This window comes from Cavia porcellus, unplaced genomic scaffold (assembly GCF_034190915.1).
Source record: "Cavia porcellus strain 051 isolate PalLab524CR breed Dunkin Hartley unplaced genomic scaffold, mCavPor4.1 scaffold_8, whole genome shotgun sequence".
Classification (NCBI taxonomy): domain Eukaryota; kingdom Metazoa; phylum Chordata; class Mammalia; order Rodentia; family Caviidae; genus Cavia; species Cavia porcellus.
In genome coordinates this window covers 39,172,041-39,189,308 of record NW_026947491.1, presented here as the reverse complement: position 1 = coordinate 39,189,308, position 17,268 = coordinate 39,172,041, and the positions used below count along the sequence as shown (strand labels likewise).

The following is a 17,268-nucleotide window of genomic DNA, read 5'->3' as shown; positions in this document are numbered from 1 at the left end:
CATTGAGGTTCTGGGGTTGAAAACCATCCAGGAAGCTGAGGCTGGGACTCCTAGGGCTTCCAGACCTAAGGGCCTATGCTTCTTGCTGATAGCCTGATTGCGTTTCTTAAACGGGGTACCATCTGTTCAACAAGGGGCTCACACTAAGCATCTCTTGGGGTCACTGTGAGTATAAGTGTCTGTGATTGCCTGAAGCTATTCAGAGCCTCATTCTAGTCTCTGGTCCCCATCTGAGCTTGTCCACTATTGTTCTAAACCCCACATGTGTCCCACTGATCAAGAGTCATAGCTCAGATCCAGCATCCAGATAGGATGCCATCACTTGCTCATCTCTGGAAGGAGAAGCAGGGCGCAGGGCCTTTTGCCCTTGAGGCTTGGGCAGCTGTCTTCTTAGCAGCTCCTTAGAAGATGCTACCACTCAAGCCACAGGGGACTTTGCCACAGTCTTATGCTGTCATCTTTCCCAGCTAACTCCTGCCATCTGCCCAAGAACAAAAGGGGGTCCTACCCTTGCTGGGGCTGAGAGGAGTATCAGGAGCCTAGAGGAAAAGGGTGGTGAAAAGCTATGAAGGAGCCATCCTTCATGCAGCCTTCTGAAGTCCACAGCAAGTGGAAGAGAATGAGCGGTTGAGGAAATGAGCCCTCATGCTTATACATGCATGCAATGGCATGCACTTGCACACTAAACACACTGCACATGTGCACGTGCATATACACACAATTTTACACAGAATGGAGCAGCTTGGAGGGGGGTCTTCCTACACTAAGCTTTTTTATAGTTTTATCTTTTGATTAGTGTGTATGTACAGTAATTCAGTTTACAATCATCTTGGCAGAAAACCAAGGTCCAACCTCAGGGCTCCCACCTGCTCCCTGGGCTCTTCTCTCTCTGGACGGGCTGTCTGGATGTTCAGAGACAGTTTGGGTTGTGAGCCTTTTTTTCCCCTTCCCCTTCTCTGTGTACCTGTGCATTTTTGCATGCTTGAATCACAAGGATTCTAGTCAGACCTCTCTGAATTCTGGAGCACTAAAAGTTGAGACTAGTATGTTTGCTTCTAATTAACTATGAGAGTTACTCTGCAGATTTCAGGTTTTTTGAAGTTTTACAAGGAAAATTCACTTGCATTTTTTCTGTGTAATAAAAAAAGGGGGGAAGGGAATAGACATCTGTAAAAGTCAGTAAAAGCAAGAGTGGGAGCTAAGTAGGCTCTAAAGGAAGAAGGAGGGGCGGCTGGAGCACACGGCCTAGAGCCGGGCTCTGGCTTCACTCTGAGTAGTTCAGGGGCTGGGATGAGTCCCACATCCTCTGGGGGAGAAGTGGAGATCTGTGACCTATTCACAGCCAAAAGGTCAGTGACCCAGTGCAGGGTGTGTTCTCTCTTGCAGGCGGAGCATGAAGCGGAAGGCATTATTCACTTGTCCCTTCAACGGAGATTGTCGCATCACCAAAGACAACAGGCGCCACTGCCAGGCCTGCAGGCTCAAACGCTGTGTGGAAATCGGCATGATGAAGGAGTGTGAGTGACCGGGCAGGGGCCTGCAGGGGTTGGGGCTGGACTGGGGCCACTGGAAGGCTTTGACCACTGTCGCACAAGTGTCTCCAGAAAGGTGTCCCTCCTCTGTGGCTGTGGATATCCTGCACCAGGAGCTGGGGTAGGAGTCCCGGCAGCCAGGGACAAGGCTGCTGAACTGCTGAGTTAAATACACCCAGGAGCCCTGTTAACCTCTCTTGTGCTTGTGCCTCAGACTCAGGGAAGACCCCCCAGGGTGAAGCCTCAGCAGAGGGAGGACGAGATGGGCCCTCAGGTTCTGTTTGGAAAAGAAAAGAGCGATGTAGCAGATTTGCAGCAATATTCTGAGCCAACATTAAAGACAGGCTCTGGCCTTTGCATCTGAGTCCTAGTACAGCTATTTGGTGACCAGAGTATCCACTGAATCCAGCAAATGCTGGAAGGGGCTCACCAGCCCTCCCTGGGCAGGAGCAAAGGTACTAGGTCAGGCCCCCACAAAGGAGCCCACTGAGGCTCATCCTTGCCCAGCCCCAGTATGCACCCTTGTCTGCAGTGGGCATCTGAACATAGCCCAGCTTGAGGACAGAGTCATGTTCTGCCAAGCTGTGAAGCTGAGGAGTCTCAGGAGGGGATCAGAGACAGCCCCTGGAAGCCCTCCTCACTATGGAACTGGCTTAGGAAAGCAGGGTAAAAACAAGTGTTCAAAAAATATGTCAGGAACAGAGGGGAAGTTGTAGGAAAGGGTTGAGGAGCTAGGAAATTTCTTCCTTAATGGGAATCAAATTTACTACTGCTGGGCAACAGAGACAGGGCCCTCAACTTGGCTACCTCTTGGCCTTAACCAAGGCTCCCCAATCCAGCTCCCCAGTGAGCATGGCAGCCCTGGGAGGAGTTCCCAGGCCTTTACTCCTCCCCATTCCCACTGAGTCCTGGACATGCTGCTTGATTCCACCCAGGCTCTGCCCCCACCCCAGCTCCTGTGTTTGTGCTGGAGAGAGTGAGACTGAGGAGGCCCCAAATCTGGGTATCTTGTGAGCTGTGCACACATTCTTAGCAGGCCTGCTCTGTGTGGTGCACTGGGTGGGCACAAAGGAGACAGAGCTGACCATGTACCCTGCCTCTGCTTCACATGGGGCCTCCTCTGAGCAGAGAGCCTGGGCCTCCAGCCAGCCAAGAATGGCCAGGGGTTCCATGTTTGGGTCAGTAAGCACTGAGTTAGGGTCACGCTTGTTGAGGCCCCAGATGCTTCTGGCCTGTGTCTTGGGAGGAGAGGGTATCCTATTAACCAAAAAGAGAACAAACAGAGATCGTCTGAGGCCCAGAGAAGGAAAACATCAGAACTGTGATCAGAGAGCAATTTGGTAGCCACGCTGGGACCAGAGTCCAACTCATGTTCCCCTCTTAGGCCCCTCTGGGTTCCTATGAGGAGTAAGATATCCATGATGAGGGCACCAGCAGGCCCCAGGTGCTGAATCAGGGGCCCCTGTCCCAAGAATACCACACCACGTGGAGCTATCATCATCCAAAATGAGCTCAATGCCTCAGATTAGTCCTGCTCCCGTGGAATCCCCCAACCCCATCTTACCCACCTGCTCTCGTGACATCATTACAGAGAGCTGTGGTGAGCTGAGGATGGGCTGGCGGCACTGGGCCCAGAGCTCCAATTTACAATAATAAATCATGTGGCCAGCACAAAGCCCCTCCTTTCTACCACCCTGAAGGTGGATTGTTCCAGAAGAGACGAAGCTCCTGCCTGAGGTAGCCCAGTCTTTTGTGTCCGGGTCTTGAAGAGCTGCTCAGGATCCCCTGTGCTGGCTTTCATACCCGAGGCCTAGCCATCTCTGAGAGGGTCAAGTGCCTCAACATTTGTACAACTTTAGGAAGGAACCAAAAACCCAGGGCTGTGGGAGAAGAAGGGAAAGGAGAGGAGCCATAACTGCTGACCATCTGCTATGTGCCAGTAGGCTTGTTCTTCTTAAACGCTTACAACAACCCCTAAATCTGTAAATACTTCTATGTTTTTAGTAGCTAAGGAAAGCTGAAAGAAATTAAAGCATGATGCCTCTGAGCTGATAAGACAGGTCTGTCTGCTCCCAAAGGCCAGGCTTGTGGCTTCATCCAGGATGACCTCCCAGAGCTCCCTAGGGCTCAGACTCACTTCCTTGTTCATCTCCAGGCACTGCCTGGAGCCCTATGGGATAAACTAAAGAGAATCCCCACAAAGACCCTTTTTTCCAATTCAAGACACTCATGGTGGAGTTCTCGAATCTTGCTTACACTGTACCCATCCTGCACAGAGTCACCTATGATGTAAGCATTAATGTTTTTACATACATATGTCTTTTCTCTCCAGTATTAGCACAGCACCTGGAATGTAGTAGGTGCTCATAAATACATGCTGAATGAATGAATATTAGCTCCCCACTATGCTCCTTCTATCTCTATATCATCACTGGTCTCTAGAGATCAGTAAGATTATCCCAAACCAGATATTGTCTATGCTATTCATTTGGAAAAAATGTTATAGCCTCTTCCTAGTTGTCCTTAGGCTACCACTGGCATCTTGCAATGTTTTTAAATTACTCATGTCCATAGATCTTCACTTCCCAATTTGATTCTAGACTTCATTAAACTGGGAACACATCTTGCTTGCGAATAACTTGGGCAAAACTGTTTTCCACCCAACAAGGAGCTTAGAAGGGAGCTGGGAAAGCTTTTGAGCAGTGAATAGCTTTTACAGTCTCCAGGCACCAAAGCTCACACACTTCATTCAGTTGAGAGCTAATTGAACCCTTAGCTCTTACTGGGTGCAAAGGGTTATGTGCACCTGTAGTCCACCTACTCGGGAGGCCGAGGCAGGAAGATCAAGAAAGTTTGAGGCCACCCTGTGTAATGTAGCAACTCAGTGAGACCGTGTCTCAAAATAAAAAATAAAAAGGGCTGGGATAGCTCAATGCTGGCTTCAATCCCCAGTACTCAAAAAACAAAACAGTAAATCCTCTTAGCTTATTCTAGGTCAGTGGTTTTTCACTTCAAAACGTGTATCTTCCTATAAGGCATCAGTTATTTGAGAAAATAATTTTTAAAAAGTTCCCATGAAATTAATACCTTTACACACAAATTATTTCATAAAATCACAGCAGTGTCTGCCTATTCATGAGACCAATGGCTTACTGAGTCCCTACACAATGTGCAATGCAGTCTGAGGGGGGCTTTCAGTTTCTACTTGTAGTGTGGCCCCCACCTCCCCACAGGACCAAAACTGCTACTGGGGACAAGCAATTGGGAAAAGGGTGTTGTAACTTTAACTGTGAAACTTCTTTGTCTTCTTAAAGTGAATCATTTTCAAGTCTTCCTGCTTTATTTAGTTCTCACACTCCTCGGATGGACTGGAACACCCCGAGTGTCAGGTCCCATGGCTGAGAGCCAGAGTCCTAGGCGCAGTCACAACTAGTTTATTAATCAGATGCAAATTGAGCTTGTGGTTACAGCCACTGACTCCAGAACCAGACTGCCAGGTCTGAATACCAGCTCTATCGTTCATTAGCTGTGTGACTTTGAGCACAATATGTGGTTTCACGAGACCTCAGTTCATCATCTGCAAAATTGAAATAATAATAACCCCTACCTTAAAAGATTATTATAAAGACCAAATATATGTGAGTTGATGTACACAAAGCATTTAGAAATGTATCTGGAACATTTTTTAAAAGACTGTACGTTATCCATTGTTGTTATGTTTTTGTTCCACCAAGCTTGATCACCAGGATCTCTGTCTCCTAACAAATCAGAGGTCCCTCTTCAGGCAAGGAAGGCACACTTCAGAGCCAGGCACCTGTGGAAGAGATAACGTGGCAGCATACCAGGGGGGCGGAGCCTGAAGGCTGTGAAAAGTAGCAGAGGGACTGCAAAGCTATGACTCTGAGCTCGTAATCTGGTCCCGCAAGGTTCAATGCTTATTCAAAATGATGCCTCTGACTCATGGAGAAAAGATCATGGAATATTACTGGTGTCGTGCTACGTGATAGTCTGTCTTGCAAATATTTCATTCACAATTATTTAAGTAAAAGAAGTAAGCTTCTCGCAGGGAATTTAGCTTAGTGGCGCAAGTACCTGCACGGCAGGCACAAGGTCATGAGTTCAATCCCCAGTACCAAAAACAACACCAAAAAAAAAAAAAAAAAGTAAGCTTCTCTCAGCTCTGCTGTGGTCTGGCATACTGTGTGTGTCATACCGGACATTTCAAGGTACAAGTGGCTTAGGGTACTACTCACTATCCTTCCCTGAACCCAAGAAAATGATTTGCACAGTAAGTGCAAGCTGTGTTGCTGTGTTTCTCGGTTGGTACAGACCACCCAGCAAACAGCTTCACCAGGAAGCCTCCTGAATGCTTTTGTAGGTAAAACACAAAACTCTAAAGGCAGGGCCCCTGCCCTTAAGTACTCTGCAGTACAATGAAGGTGATCTTGAAACTTCTTAGGTTCTCTCTGTGAACACTTACTAAAACCTGTTCTAACCATGAGTCTTGGAGACCAGAGGACAATTAGGTGCCACAAGGCAGAAGAAAGGCTATGGCAGGCACAGAAAATAAGAGTTTGGTGTGGATCAGGGCAATCAAGAAAGGCTTTGTGGCAGAAGGTGATGAACTGGGTGCTGAGGGAGCGATGGAGCTGTCACAGCCATTGGGGAGAGATGCCCCAGATATTCAGGCACCCAGCACAGGTGGAAAGGCAGTAGCAAGTGTGAGCAGGTCATGCTCACAGGCCAGCCCATGCCCAACAAGTCTGGAGCAGAATCTGTGTCTGGAGGTGTAGGGAATGAGACTAGAAAGTCAGGAAGAAGCCAAATCACAGATAATCTTGACTTTTGGCTTGGATGTGGTAAGCAGTACAGGGCCCACAAAAGAGCCTCAGCAGAGGGGTAACATCATAGAGCACAGAAGGACGTTGAAGCCCAGTAGCTGAGCACCAGATCTATGGATGCCCATGGTGCAACTAGCAGGGACTGGCCTCCCTAGCTCTCCATCCCTAGAAGAACAGGTCAGGGCCTTCACCCCTTCCCTTTCCCACCTTGCCTGTCCTCTTAGGGGTGAGCAGACACTCTTTGTGGGAGGAGGCATGGCAGCTCTTTAGGCAGGTGATTCATTCATCTGGGCGTGGCCTCCTCCCAGCTCTCCTCTTGGTCTGCCTTAACTCAACAACATAGGAAACGCTCCATTTTCACTGTTTCTTCTTCCTGCCATGCCTGTGGCTCCACCCCCACCACCTCACACACATTTTAGACCCTTCTCCACTAACACCAACTTCTCAAGGCTCCTTCTACCAAGGGGCCTGAGCCAACCCACCTTTCTCAAAGCCTGGAACCTACCCACTCTGGGGTTCTGGTGCCTTTCCCTGCTCTTGTGAAATGCCCCAGTTCTGTGGGCAGATGCCCTGGCAGCTCCAACATACAGCAAGTAGCTACAGGCAGAGGGCCTCAGTGCCCACTGCTTCCGTCAGCGCTCTGCAAGCCCTGGCCAGGAGGTCTGTTTGCCCAGTTGCTGTGCCAGGCATCCCTGTTCCATTCTCCACCCAAGGCAGCTACCCCAGAGCAGTACAGCAGAAGCCCCTACACAAACCCATGGGTGGCAGAGGGTTTCCCATAATGGGACACCAGCTAGCAATGTGGAGAGGGCTTCCTAGATTAGAACTGTAGGTGTCAGACTTTAGGCACTCCACAAGACGGCTCAAAGCTTCTCAGAGCAGAAATTTCAAGACTGGACAGGCCAGAGGAGGGGTTGTTGTGCAGAGAACCAAAGAGACAAATTCTTTCTATGTTGGCCAGAGATACCTGGGTTCCATGTTGGGAAACACATCCCATACCTTCCAGGACACAAGTGACACACAGTTCCCCTTTCACTCCTGCTTTACCCTGCTATCTTCTGCAAGATCGTGGACCATGGTGGGGCCCAAGGGAAAGGAAGGGCCCACAGTTTAGTGAGCATCCATGCTTTGCCAAACACCATCCAGCTCTCAAAGCAATCTGTCCTTAGAAGGAGATGTTATCATGCTCCCCTTACACATACACACACATGTATGTGAGCACAAATATTTTATGGCAGAAATAAGAAATGTACCTTAGAGGATATTATTCAAATTTCTCATTTTATTAAAGAAACAACAAACACCCAGAGAGAGGCTTGAACAGCTAGGCCCATGTCCCACAACTTGTTTATTTTTGTAGAATTGGGGATTGAAGCCTGGGTCTTGCACAAGCTAGCCAAACACTCTATATCCCCAGTCTCTTTTACTTCATCTTGAGACAGGGTCTAAATTGACCACACCGGGCTGAAACTTGGGATTCTCCTGCCTTGGGCTCCTAGTAGCTAGTATTACAGACGTCTGCTACCACACGTGGCCCCAAAGCTTACACTCTTGAAAATACAGACTCTTAATGTCAGACCATCCGGCCTTCCGAAGCCACTTTCTTCCTCTCCCAGGCAGTTTCCTCTATCTAGATATGAAGTTGCCCACAGAAGCAGGGCCTCCAGGAAGACCCAACGGCAAGACAGCCAGCCCCTTCCATGCAAGTCTGGGCTCACTGGAGTTAGGTGTCCTGGAGGTGCTGCAGGCAGCCCTCCTAACTCCTCTTCCTCCATGTGGCAGTCATCCTGACAGATGAAGAGGTGCAGCGCAAGCGGGAGATGATCCTGAAGCGGAAGGAAGAGGAGGCTTTGAAGGACAGCCTGAGGCCCAAGCTGTCTGAGGAGCAGCAGCACATCATCACCATCCTGCTAGAGGCCCACCACAAGACCTATGACCCCAGCTACACTGACTTCAGAGACTTCCGGGTATGCAGCCTGTTGGCAGCTAGTTGGGGAGAGGAGCAGCAGGGACACCAGGGGCGCGGTGAGAAGTCTCCTTCCCCACTGACCTCCCTCCAAACTATTCCCATTAGAAGTCAAATCCACAACAGGAAGGTAGCCTAAAAAATGGGGGGTCTGAGACCCTGTCTTTCCCTCCCAGCCTCCAGTCCGAGACAGTGAGAAGACCCATTGTCCATGGCGCACACCCAGCTTCTCCAGGAACTCCTCCTCCTCTGGCTCAGATCTCTACGCCTCCTCTCTAGGTAAGCCGGGGTCCTGCCACCACTGTGTCAGGGAACCACCCCACCGCCCTCACTCAGGGTGCCCTGCCTGTGGGAGGAGGCAGGGAACTCCCTAACATGAGTGGCAGCACTATGCTCAGAAAATCTGCTCTTTTCCAGAACAGGGACCACTTGCACAGGGCTGGCTGAGGACAAAGCCTCTCAGGGATTCCAGTGGCAGGCCCAACCTCCTGAGCACAGGCTCCTTCTGCTAAACCAGGCTCTGGTTCCCTTACTGGGGGCTCCTTATTTCTTTCAATGACCCTAGACACTTCGAGAGGTGGAACTAGCGCAGAAAGGAGAATGTTTAGGCCCATTGCCCAACCCGGGGGCACTGCCATGGGCCTGGAGGATCTGTCCCCTCTGGTTCACCAAGAATCTAGGATGCATAGCATTTTTCTCCCTATGGCCCTTTTATATCTTCCTCATCATCATCCTGTCTCACCCTCCTTCTGTGCTGGCCTTTCTCCTTGTGCCTCTCTTCCAACCCTGGGGTCCGCCCCACAGAACCTGCCTTAAAGCACAGGATGGAAAGCCCCCCTCCCCTCTGAGCACCTGTGACCCTCTACTTCCAGATTCAGTGACAGATCTGTGCCTGGATCTGGAGAGGTAGGAGTGGACGCAGTGCCAGCTGGATGGAGATAGCAGTGGGAGCAAGTGTGGCTACCCATCCAGAAGGGACAGGAGGGGCAGGCAGCAGGGGCTGAGAAGCACTGACCACTGCGTGGACTGACACACCCTGCCAGGCCTGTACCTTGCAGGGATTGTGCCACCTTTTAAATTCTGCTTTTTTTTACTAAATAGCATATACATCTGTGTCAGTAAGGGTCAATTTGTATGACACACATTGGTCTCTACTTCAGCTTTTAATAATCATCATAGGTTAATTGATCATCAATTAACTTCCCATAGGTGAATTGCCTTGAGGTGCTCACCCCCCACCAATGATACATTCAGTATAGCATATATTTATATAAAATTTCAAACAAGTTCAAACTTATAATTTAAAAAATAGTATGCAAAGGTAATACATATTTATCATGAAAAATTTATATACCAATGAATTTTATCATATAATCTTTAATCTTGCTGCCTAAAGAAAATTACTATTAGCACTATGCTATTAACTCATCTTTTTATACTAACATATTCAGATTGCTATGTAGTGACTTACCCTCTTTCTCTTACAGATATATTGTATCATATTTCCATGGCATTTGGTATGCACCTAGAACAGTTTTTGAAGGCTGCCGAGTACTCTGAGATATAATAAAACAAATGAATCCCCCACCATTGACTATCTAGCTTGTTTTTCAGCTTTTTAGCAAGATAATACTTTTCTTACAGATAAATACATAAACTTTTTCCAAATTTTTTCTTTATGTTGAATTAGTGGAAATGGTCAAAGTTTACACATAACTATAGGGTTTTTTTGGGATTTTTTTTTTTTTTTTTGGTCTTTTTCCTTTTTATCACTACCAGGGATCAAACTCACAACTGCCTGCTTACAAGGCAGGCGCTTATGCCGCTGAGCTAAATCCCCAGCCTCAACTATAGGTTTTTGACCCCTCAATCAAATAGCTTTTTAGATTACCTGCCCAGGTTTACTGCTGCGGTACCTGACCACTGTGTGAGTATTATTGCCTAATTCCCTGTATCTTTACAAATGCCAGCGTCAGCATTTAACCACATTTGTTTTCAGCTATAGGTGAAGCATGTAGATGTTCTCCTTTGTAATTCTTGGATCATAAAGGAGGTCCCAAGTTCATGTTTTATTAAGATCATTAGGAACGGGGCTGGGGATTTAGCTCAGCGGCATAAGTACCAGCCTTGCAAGCAGGCGGTCGTGAGTTCGATCCCCGGTACTGATAAAAAATGAAAAAGACAAAAAAAAAAAGATCATTAGGAACAACACATGGACTACAAAAGCATAGTTCAGAAGCCTTATTTCCTTTAGTATCTCTGGCTGTCTGATTTTGACTGTTTCACACTGCTGAAACAAGAGAAAGGGCAAGACCTGGGAAGCCGGGGTCTACAAAGTGAGCTTTCGAGGGATCTGTCACTGTGGGATCTGCAGCTGGCTCTGCAGCTAGGACACACTCAGTCCTCACCTGGACAGGGAGCAGAGACCTGGCCTGCATTTCTTAACCAGTTCTTTCTCTGTCCTCATCCTCCCCAGACATGATGGAACCTTCCAACTTCTCCAACCTGGACTTGAATGAAGAAGAAGAAGAAGACGTGGATGACTCTTCTGTGACAGTGGACCTGTCCCAGCTCTCCATGCTGCCCCACTTGGCTGACCTGGTCAGTTACAGCATCCAAAAGGTCATCGGCTTTGCCAAAATGATACCAGGATTCAGGTAAGACTCTTCTGCAAGGCTTCGGACAATGGGGACCCTATCCTGAGCTAGAAAAGGGCTTAGAAAAGTAGCCCAGTGCTTCCCCTGGAGACTCAGGCCCTAGCTCAGCTGGGATCTGTGTTTCATGGAGTGTAGCCCATCCAGCATCACCCTGTGAGCCAGCCTTGGAGAAGCGTTCCATCTCAAGTGTCCATGACTCTAATCCTCTAATTGGCTTTTTAATTTCAATCTACAGTACTGTATTTTCCTTTCTTTCAGGTCTGTGCCCAGAAGGAACCTATAGAAAGGGGAAAGCAGGGGCTGGGGATTTAGCTCAGCGGCATAAGTGCCTGCCTTGCAAGCACATGGTCGTGAGTTTGATCCCTGGTACCGATTAAAAAAAAAGAGAGAAAGAAAGAAAGAAAGGAAGAAAGAAAGAAAGAAAGAAAGAAAGAAAGAAAGAAAGGAGAAAGCACAGAGCATGTAGACTTGTGAAATATTTAGAAATCTTAGAGGGAGGCAGGCTTACTGGTATATCTGACCTGGTCATACTACATCCAAATTTATATTAAAAGAGCATTTCTTAATCATACTAGATTCTTTTGCAAAAAATACTGTAAATAGATAGGAGTTCTAGTAGGATAAGGATCTTCCTTGATAGATGATTCATATAAATTTATTCATTCACTCCTATGTTTTATTGCTTTAATGATTAACACATACTTTAACTCATATAAAATATTAAAACAATAGAGTTTTTATCACTTTTAGTAGATATATTGAGAGAGATATACATATATATTAGTATATATTTTTTATCCTCATTCTTTCCAAAAGTTCATTGGGGGCATTGCCATAAAATATACACACAGTGTGATTGAGAATGAGAAGAAATACATCAGTACAGGTACCAGGCAATGTTATCATCACTTCAAGCAATAGCAGTTGCTGGAACCGTATCAGAAATGGCAGGATAGTTTGTAGAAATGCTCAGGCTCAGTGCTAGGATTCTGGGAGCTGGAAAATTATTTAATGTTTGCCAGGTCTGGATAAAAACTGACGTGAGCAGCCATCTAGTGTTTTGTGGACCCCTCTGCTGTGGGGAGCCATCATTATTGTCTAAACAGCCGCTTTTGCCAGGCAGAGGACAGCAATTCACAGCATCACTCTGTGAGTGAGCCCTGGAAAGCTGTTCCAGCCCCACACTTTGGATGACGGAATGAAAGCACTTCCCGGTTTGATTCTACCCCGTGTGTAAAACAACTGGGTGTTGTTTTATATCCGAAACTCTCTAAAGCTTTTCTGTGAAATTAATATGAAAATTATGGTGAAGAGAGAAACCGCAACATATTTCAGTCACAGGAATGGAGTAGGGGGCCAGCATGGCAATCAGACAAAGGCTAGGGCCTGAGTTTCCGGCGTTGCACCCAGCTGGTTTTACCCTCTGGAGTCTTCCCTTGGAACTGACACACATTCCACCTCTGTCCTCCTCCACACTTTGCGTTACTGTTTGTAGATGCTTTGTCTTCCAAAATCTTGTTTTGTGTAAATAGCTAGAGAAATAACACCTCAAGGTGCCAAAGTCTACACTGCAGCACCTGGCTTCAGGTTGATCCCAAGGAGCAATCCCTGTCTGTGCAGGAGTTCTTTTCTTGCTCTGGTGGGGTACAGTACAATTGGCCTGGGGCCTTTCCAAATGCTGAGATCTGGGGGTTCTAAGGAATGGCTAGGATGGCACGTGAGGGCAAATGGTCCTGAGGAGAAGGAGTCTCATTAAACCAGACCTCAGCAACAGTGACCCCTTCACAAAGACCCCTGATCTCCATCTTTCTCCCTTGCCCTTGACCCCTGTCTCGTACCTTACATTCAGTTTCTCTTCCCAAGCCTGAGAGAAAGTCTGCATCCTTCATTTCCTTTCCAGCCTCACTTCCCCGAGAGTTTACCAGCCTTGCTCTGAGGTAGTGGGCACGTATTGCTGTACAGTGGAGCTGCCCTGCTACTGGTGCGAATGGGTTACAATGATCACAAACACCTCTGGATTGGTTTCTTTCTCTCTCTCTCTCTCTCTCTCTCTCTCTCTCTCTCTCTCTCTCTCTCTGGCTTGACATGAAAAATCTCAGAGCAGATAAAAGGAAGCAGATCTTAATAAGAGCAGTTGGGGGACATTGATGTAGACACTCCCCAAATGGAGAGGATACTGATCCTGGACGGGAGCCAGGGCCAGGGGCCAGGAGGGGCCGGCCCAGCAGCTCTCTGGTTCTGCTGGTTTCCATTCAGAGGGATTATTTTTCCAAGAAATGGAACAGTGGCTGTGTCCTGGGTGGCTTTGATCTTGCTGCCTGGTGGCGGGGGCGGCGTGCGAGGGAAGGCGGGCCGAGACTTCTGTGTGGGTGCCAGGCTGGATGGGCTGTTCTGGGTGTGGACTGCACCGCAGATCAGCCTTGGCCCCACTCCCTCCTCCCACTACCTGTCCTTCACCCTCTCAGCTCACCTTGCCAGCCTCCCTCCTTTCCAGACAAATGTGTGAGGATATGGTGTCAGGAGCAAGTGGGGGAATGGCACAGAGCAGGCTTGGACAAGAAAGCCAAGAGCCCCTAGGACTCACTGCCAACTGAGGCACACAGAGGACCAGACCACCCCAGCCCAGCTCTGTGGGCTGCCTCTGTCACTTGGCTAGTGACCCTTCCAGAGTCACAGCCTTTCAGGGTCACAGAGCTTCCTTTGTCTGGTTCTCTATTCCTCTACATTCATTTGTTTATTTCTCCATCCAACCAATGAGTTTTTTAATGCAAATTGTGAAGGATAAAAATTGACTAGGATATAGTCCGTAGCCTGCAGGAATTCTGTGTCTGATGGGAGAGATAAATGTGGGCACGAAGCCTCAAAGAGAGGAGATATGCCAGGCTATGTGGGAACCCCAACCAGGAGGGATGCAATTCTGCCTACTGGGTGGAAAAGATGAGACAGGGACATATCCACCCAGGGCGTCTTAGGTAGCCATGGGTATGATGACTGGCAAAGGCCTGATTGGCTCATGGGTCAGGCACCAAGCACCAGATGGTCCCTGTCATCGCAGAACAAGCTTTCTCACTTCTCACCACAGAATTAGCCTGTAGCTCCATGCCTACTTCCGCCCACAGCAATCCCTGGTTCCGGTTGTGAGCATCACTTAGAAAGTCCCTGTGTTTCCCAGCTCTGGGTAGGAACGTGAGATTGCCTTAGGTTTGCCTCATAGAGCAATGTGTCTGGGTCACAGTAACAAGTGATCTCACTGAACCCTGTCTGGGCACCATGGACCCAGGGGATATTTGTTCATATCCATCTTGAGTCAGACACTGCACAAAGGTTCTATGTGCAAAGATATTCCTCACAGAGTTATCTATGAGAAGAAAAATTAAAACTTGCCTGCAATTCCAGCACTCAGTAGGCCAAGGCAGGAAGATGGTTGCAAGTTTGAGGCCATCCTGAACTATGTAAGGAACTCAAAGACAGCCTGAACTGTATAGATCTACATGAGATTCTGTTTCAAATCTCCCTCCAAAACAAGAGCAAACATTAGAAATAATCAAAAAGTCCTAAAATAGGTAAATGGGAGACTGATTCAATAATTTATAATTCACTGTTATAACATTATACATATTTAGAACCAAGGAAAAGAATTATTAGTGTACCAGGCATATGTCATGTGCTAGAAATCCTAGTGAGTTGGAAAGCTGAGGCAAAAGGATCACAAGTTCGAGGCCAGCCAGGCCAACTCTGTGAGATTCTGTCTCAACATTTAAAAAAAGTAAACAAGAGGCTGAGGTAGCTCAGTGGTAGAGTGCTGTGAGTTCAATTCCCAGTGCAAAAAAAAAAAAAAAAAAAAAAAACCTTAATGCTATAAGAAAGATGTAAAGTGTGATACAGAATTAGTATAAACTCAATTCTGTTTTTTGAAAGTTTCTATTTGTATAGAAAAAAGAAAGAAATACACCAAAATGTTAACTGTGGCTATAAGCAACTTTTATTGTTTTGATGTTTTCCAAAGATTTAATTTTGTTGCACTTACTGAATTTGAACCAAAATGGAAGTGGTGTTAGTTTTTATTTTTTAATTGTGGACTGAGCACAAAGATAGGGATGGTGAGAAGTTTCAGTCCCAAGTTGGACTATCCATCCTGAAGAAAATGAGAAGAAGGCATAGTAGTTCTGTTTTAAAAACTCAAAACCCATTAGCCATGATTAAAGGGAAGCCTCATGGCTAGTGGAGAAGTCTGCTTCTGTGTGCCTTCAGAGTACAAAACTACAATAGTGGGTGAGCATAGCAGCAAGAGGCTGTTAGCACAGAGCTTTCTAACAACCTCCTGGCTGGCTCTAGAGACCCAGTGTGCCCTGGGACCAAGGTGAGCCTGCAGAGGCCACCCCAGAGCCCTCTCTGAGTCAGGCTGAAGGAGGAGGCTGCCTGAATGGTCTCTAGAGGGGCCTTCCACCCCTAGCACTGTGTGACTTCTCAGCCCACATCTTTTACTGGTCACCCCAATCATGCCACTTTTCAGCTCCATCATCTGTAACCAGGGGCACAGAAGGTTCCTATCAGTTCCTGTCTGCTTCCTGTAGCTGCATCCCAAAGCACAACCATGAAGAGGATGACAGTCTGCATGCAGGACATTCAGGAAGAGCCAGTGAGGCGGACCAAGGAGAGAAAAGCTAGAAGCGAGTAATCCGTAGGCCCTCCTTGTTTCACGCTATTGTACAGACACCCAGCACATAACTCAGAATAGCCATTGGTCTCTCGTCACATTGGCACATACTTGCTGATTCTCTTATTCACCACTCAGCCTCATATGGGCAACACTAAGGTAACTAAGAGTTTTCCCCTTAAGTAACTTACAAATAAGAGTCCAAGACAAGCATATGAAGAACAAAGCTGAGGAGGAAATGATGAAGCAAGAGCACAAGTGATATGCAGTGGGTCTTAAAGAAATCCAGTGAAGTTCTCAATGGGAAAGACAGTTTGGAGTTGTACAGACGATTTAGCTTGACCCTGAACTGTTCAAATCAGTGAGGATTTCTAGGCCCAAGAGTGACATCTACCTGTAGCAGAAGGAAAGATGAAAGACAGACTTGAAAAACCTGAGTCCAGATTCCAGGAGGGAGCTATTGTAAGACCAAGGAGCTCTGGCCCAGAGTAGTCCTGATGGTAACAGGAATGAGGGCAAGGGCTGCAGAGAGCTTCTGGAGACAGAGTTTGCTGAGAGTCACTGGAGACAAGAAGAAGGGAGTTAAAGGAAACAGGAGGGAGCTGAAGATGAGTGGGGCCATACCATTCACGGAGTACCCTGTCCGTGCTACAGCATGGGAACTTCCCATCCCCGGAGGCTCTGGCTGCTTAATCGCTGGGTTTTCTTGTCTTTATAACTGAGCTACTTCACGTCTTACCTTGACACACGACTAGTCTTGATTTGTTATCCGTTAAAGAAACATTCTTGTCCATTCCTACCAGGCTGCAGACTCCTAAGTGAAGGACCCAGACACAGGCTGGTCACCTGGCAGGTGTATATTTCCAAACACAAACTTCATTTGTGTGACTTCAGGGTCTCAAGTTACAATAACCTGACCTCTCCCCAACCTCTGTCCCTGGCAGAGATCTCACCTCTGAGGACCAGATTGTGCTGCTTAAATCAAGTGCCATTGAGGTCATTATGCTGCGCTCCAATGAGTCCTTCACCATGGATGACATGGCTTGGAACTGTGGCGCCCAAGACTACAAATACAACGTCAGTGATGTGGTCAGAGGTTTGTCTGGACTCCGCCTCCACTTTATCCAGCTCCCTCTCGGGGTCTTAGGTCCCAGTCAGGCATGTGGGAGGGGGCTAGGCAACAACAGGGATTGCAGGGCCAGCTGGGGTTGGAGGTGGGGTAGATGGCTCCTCAGGTTTTCTCATGGTACCTGACCATTCTCTCTCATAGCTGGACACACCCTGGAGCTGATTGAGCCTCTCATCAAGTTCCAGATTGGGCTGAAGAAGCTGAACTTGCATGAAGAGGAACACGTCCTGCTCATGGCTATCTGCATTGTCTCCCCAGGTATGGAGCCTGGCAGTGAGGAACTCAGAGGCCTGGAAAGTGGGGAGTGTGGAGAAAAAAGGCCTCCTGAGGTTGGCAGGGTATCTGGAGGGAACAGTGAGGAAAAGGAGAGGCAAACGAGGAGACACTCACTTTGCTGCATTTGTATGACCCTTACGCAGTGTGCATGTTGAGGGATTCTCAGTGCTCTTGGTTTTGCTTTGCCAAGATGTCAGGTGATGCATAGGG

The 17,268-nt window shown here is 47.6% G+C and overlaps 1 protein-coding gene across 11 annotated transcripts in view; it reads left to right on the top strand.

Annotated features, from left to right (window-relative positions):
- Positions 1-17,268, top strand: part of Vdr (vitamin D receptor) — a 52,170-nt gene that overhangs the window by 30,413 nt on the left and 4,489 nt on the right. For all 11 annotated transcript variants that reach the window (XM_063254635.1, XM_063254634.1, XM_063254638.1 and 8 more), the window contains 6 exons: positions 1,387-1,517; positions 8,156-8,340; positions 8,516-8,618; positions 10,816-10,996; positions 16,598-16,749; positions 16,924-17,040. In XM_063254635.1, the coding sequence (XP_063110705.1) occupies positions 1,387-1,517; positions 8,156-8,340; positions 8,516-8,618; positions 10,816-10,996; positions 16,598-16,749; positions 16,924-17,040 (869 nt within the window). The remainder of the gene's footprint in view (positions 1-1,386; positions 1,518-8,155; positions 8,341-8,515; positions 8,619-10,815; positions 10,997-16,597; positions 16,750-16,923; positions 17,041-17,268) is intronic.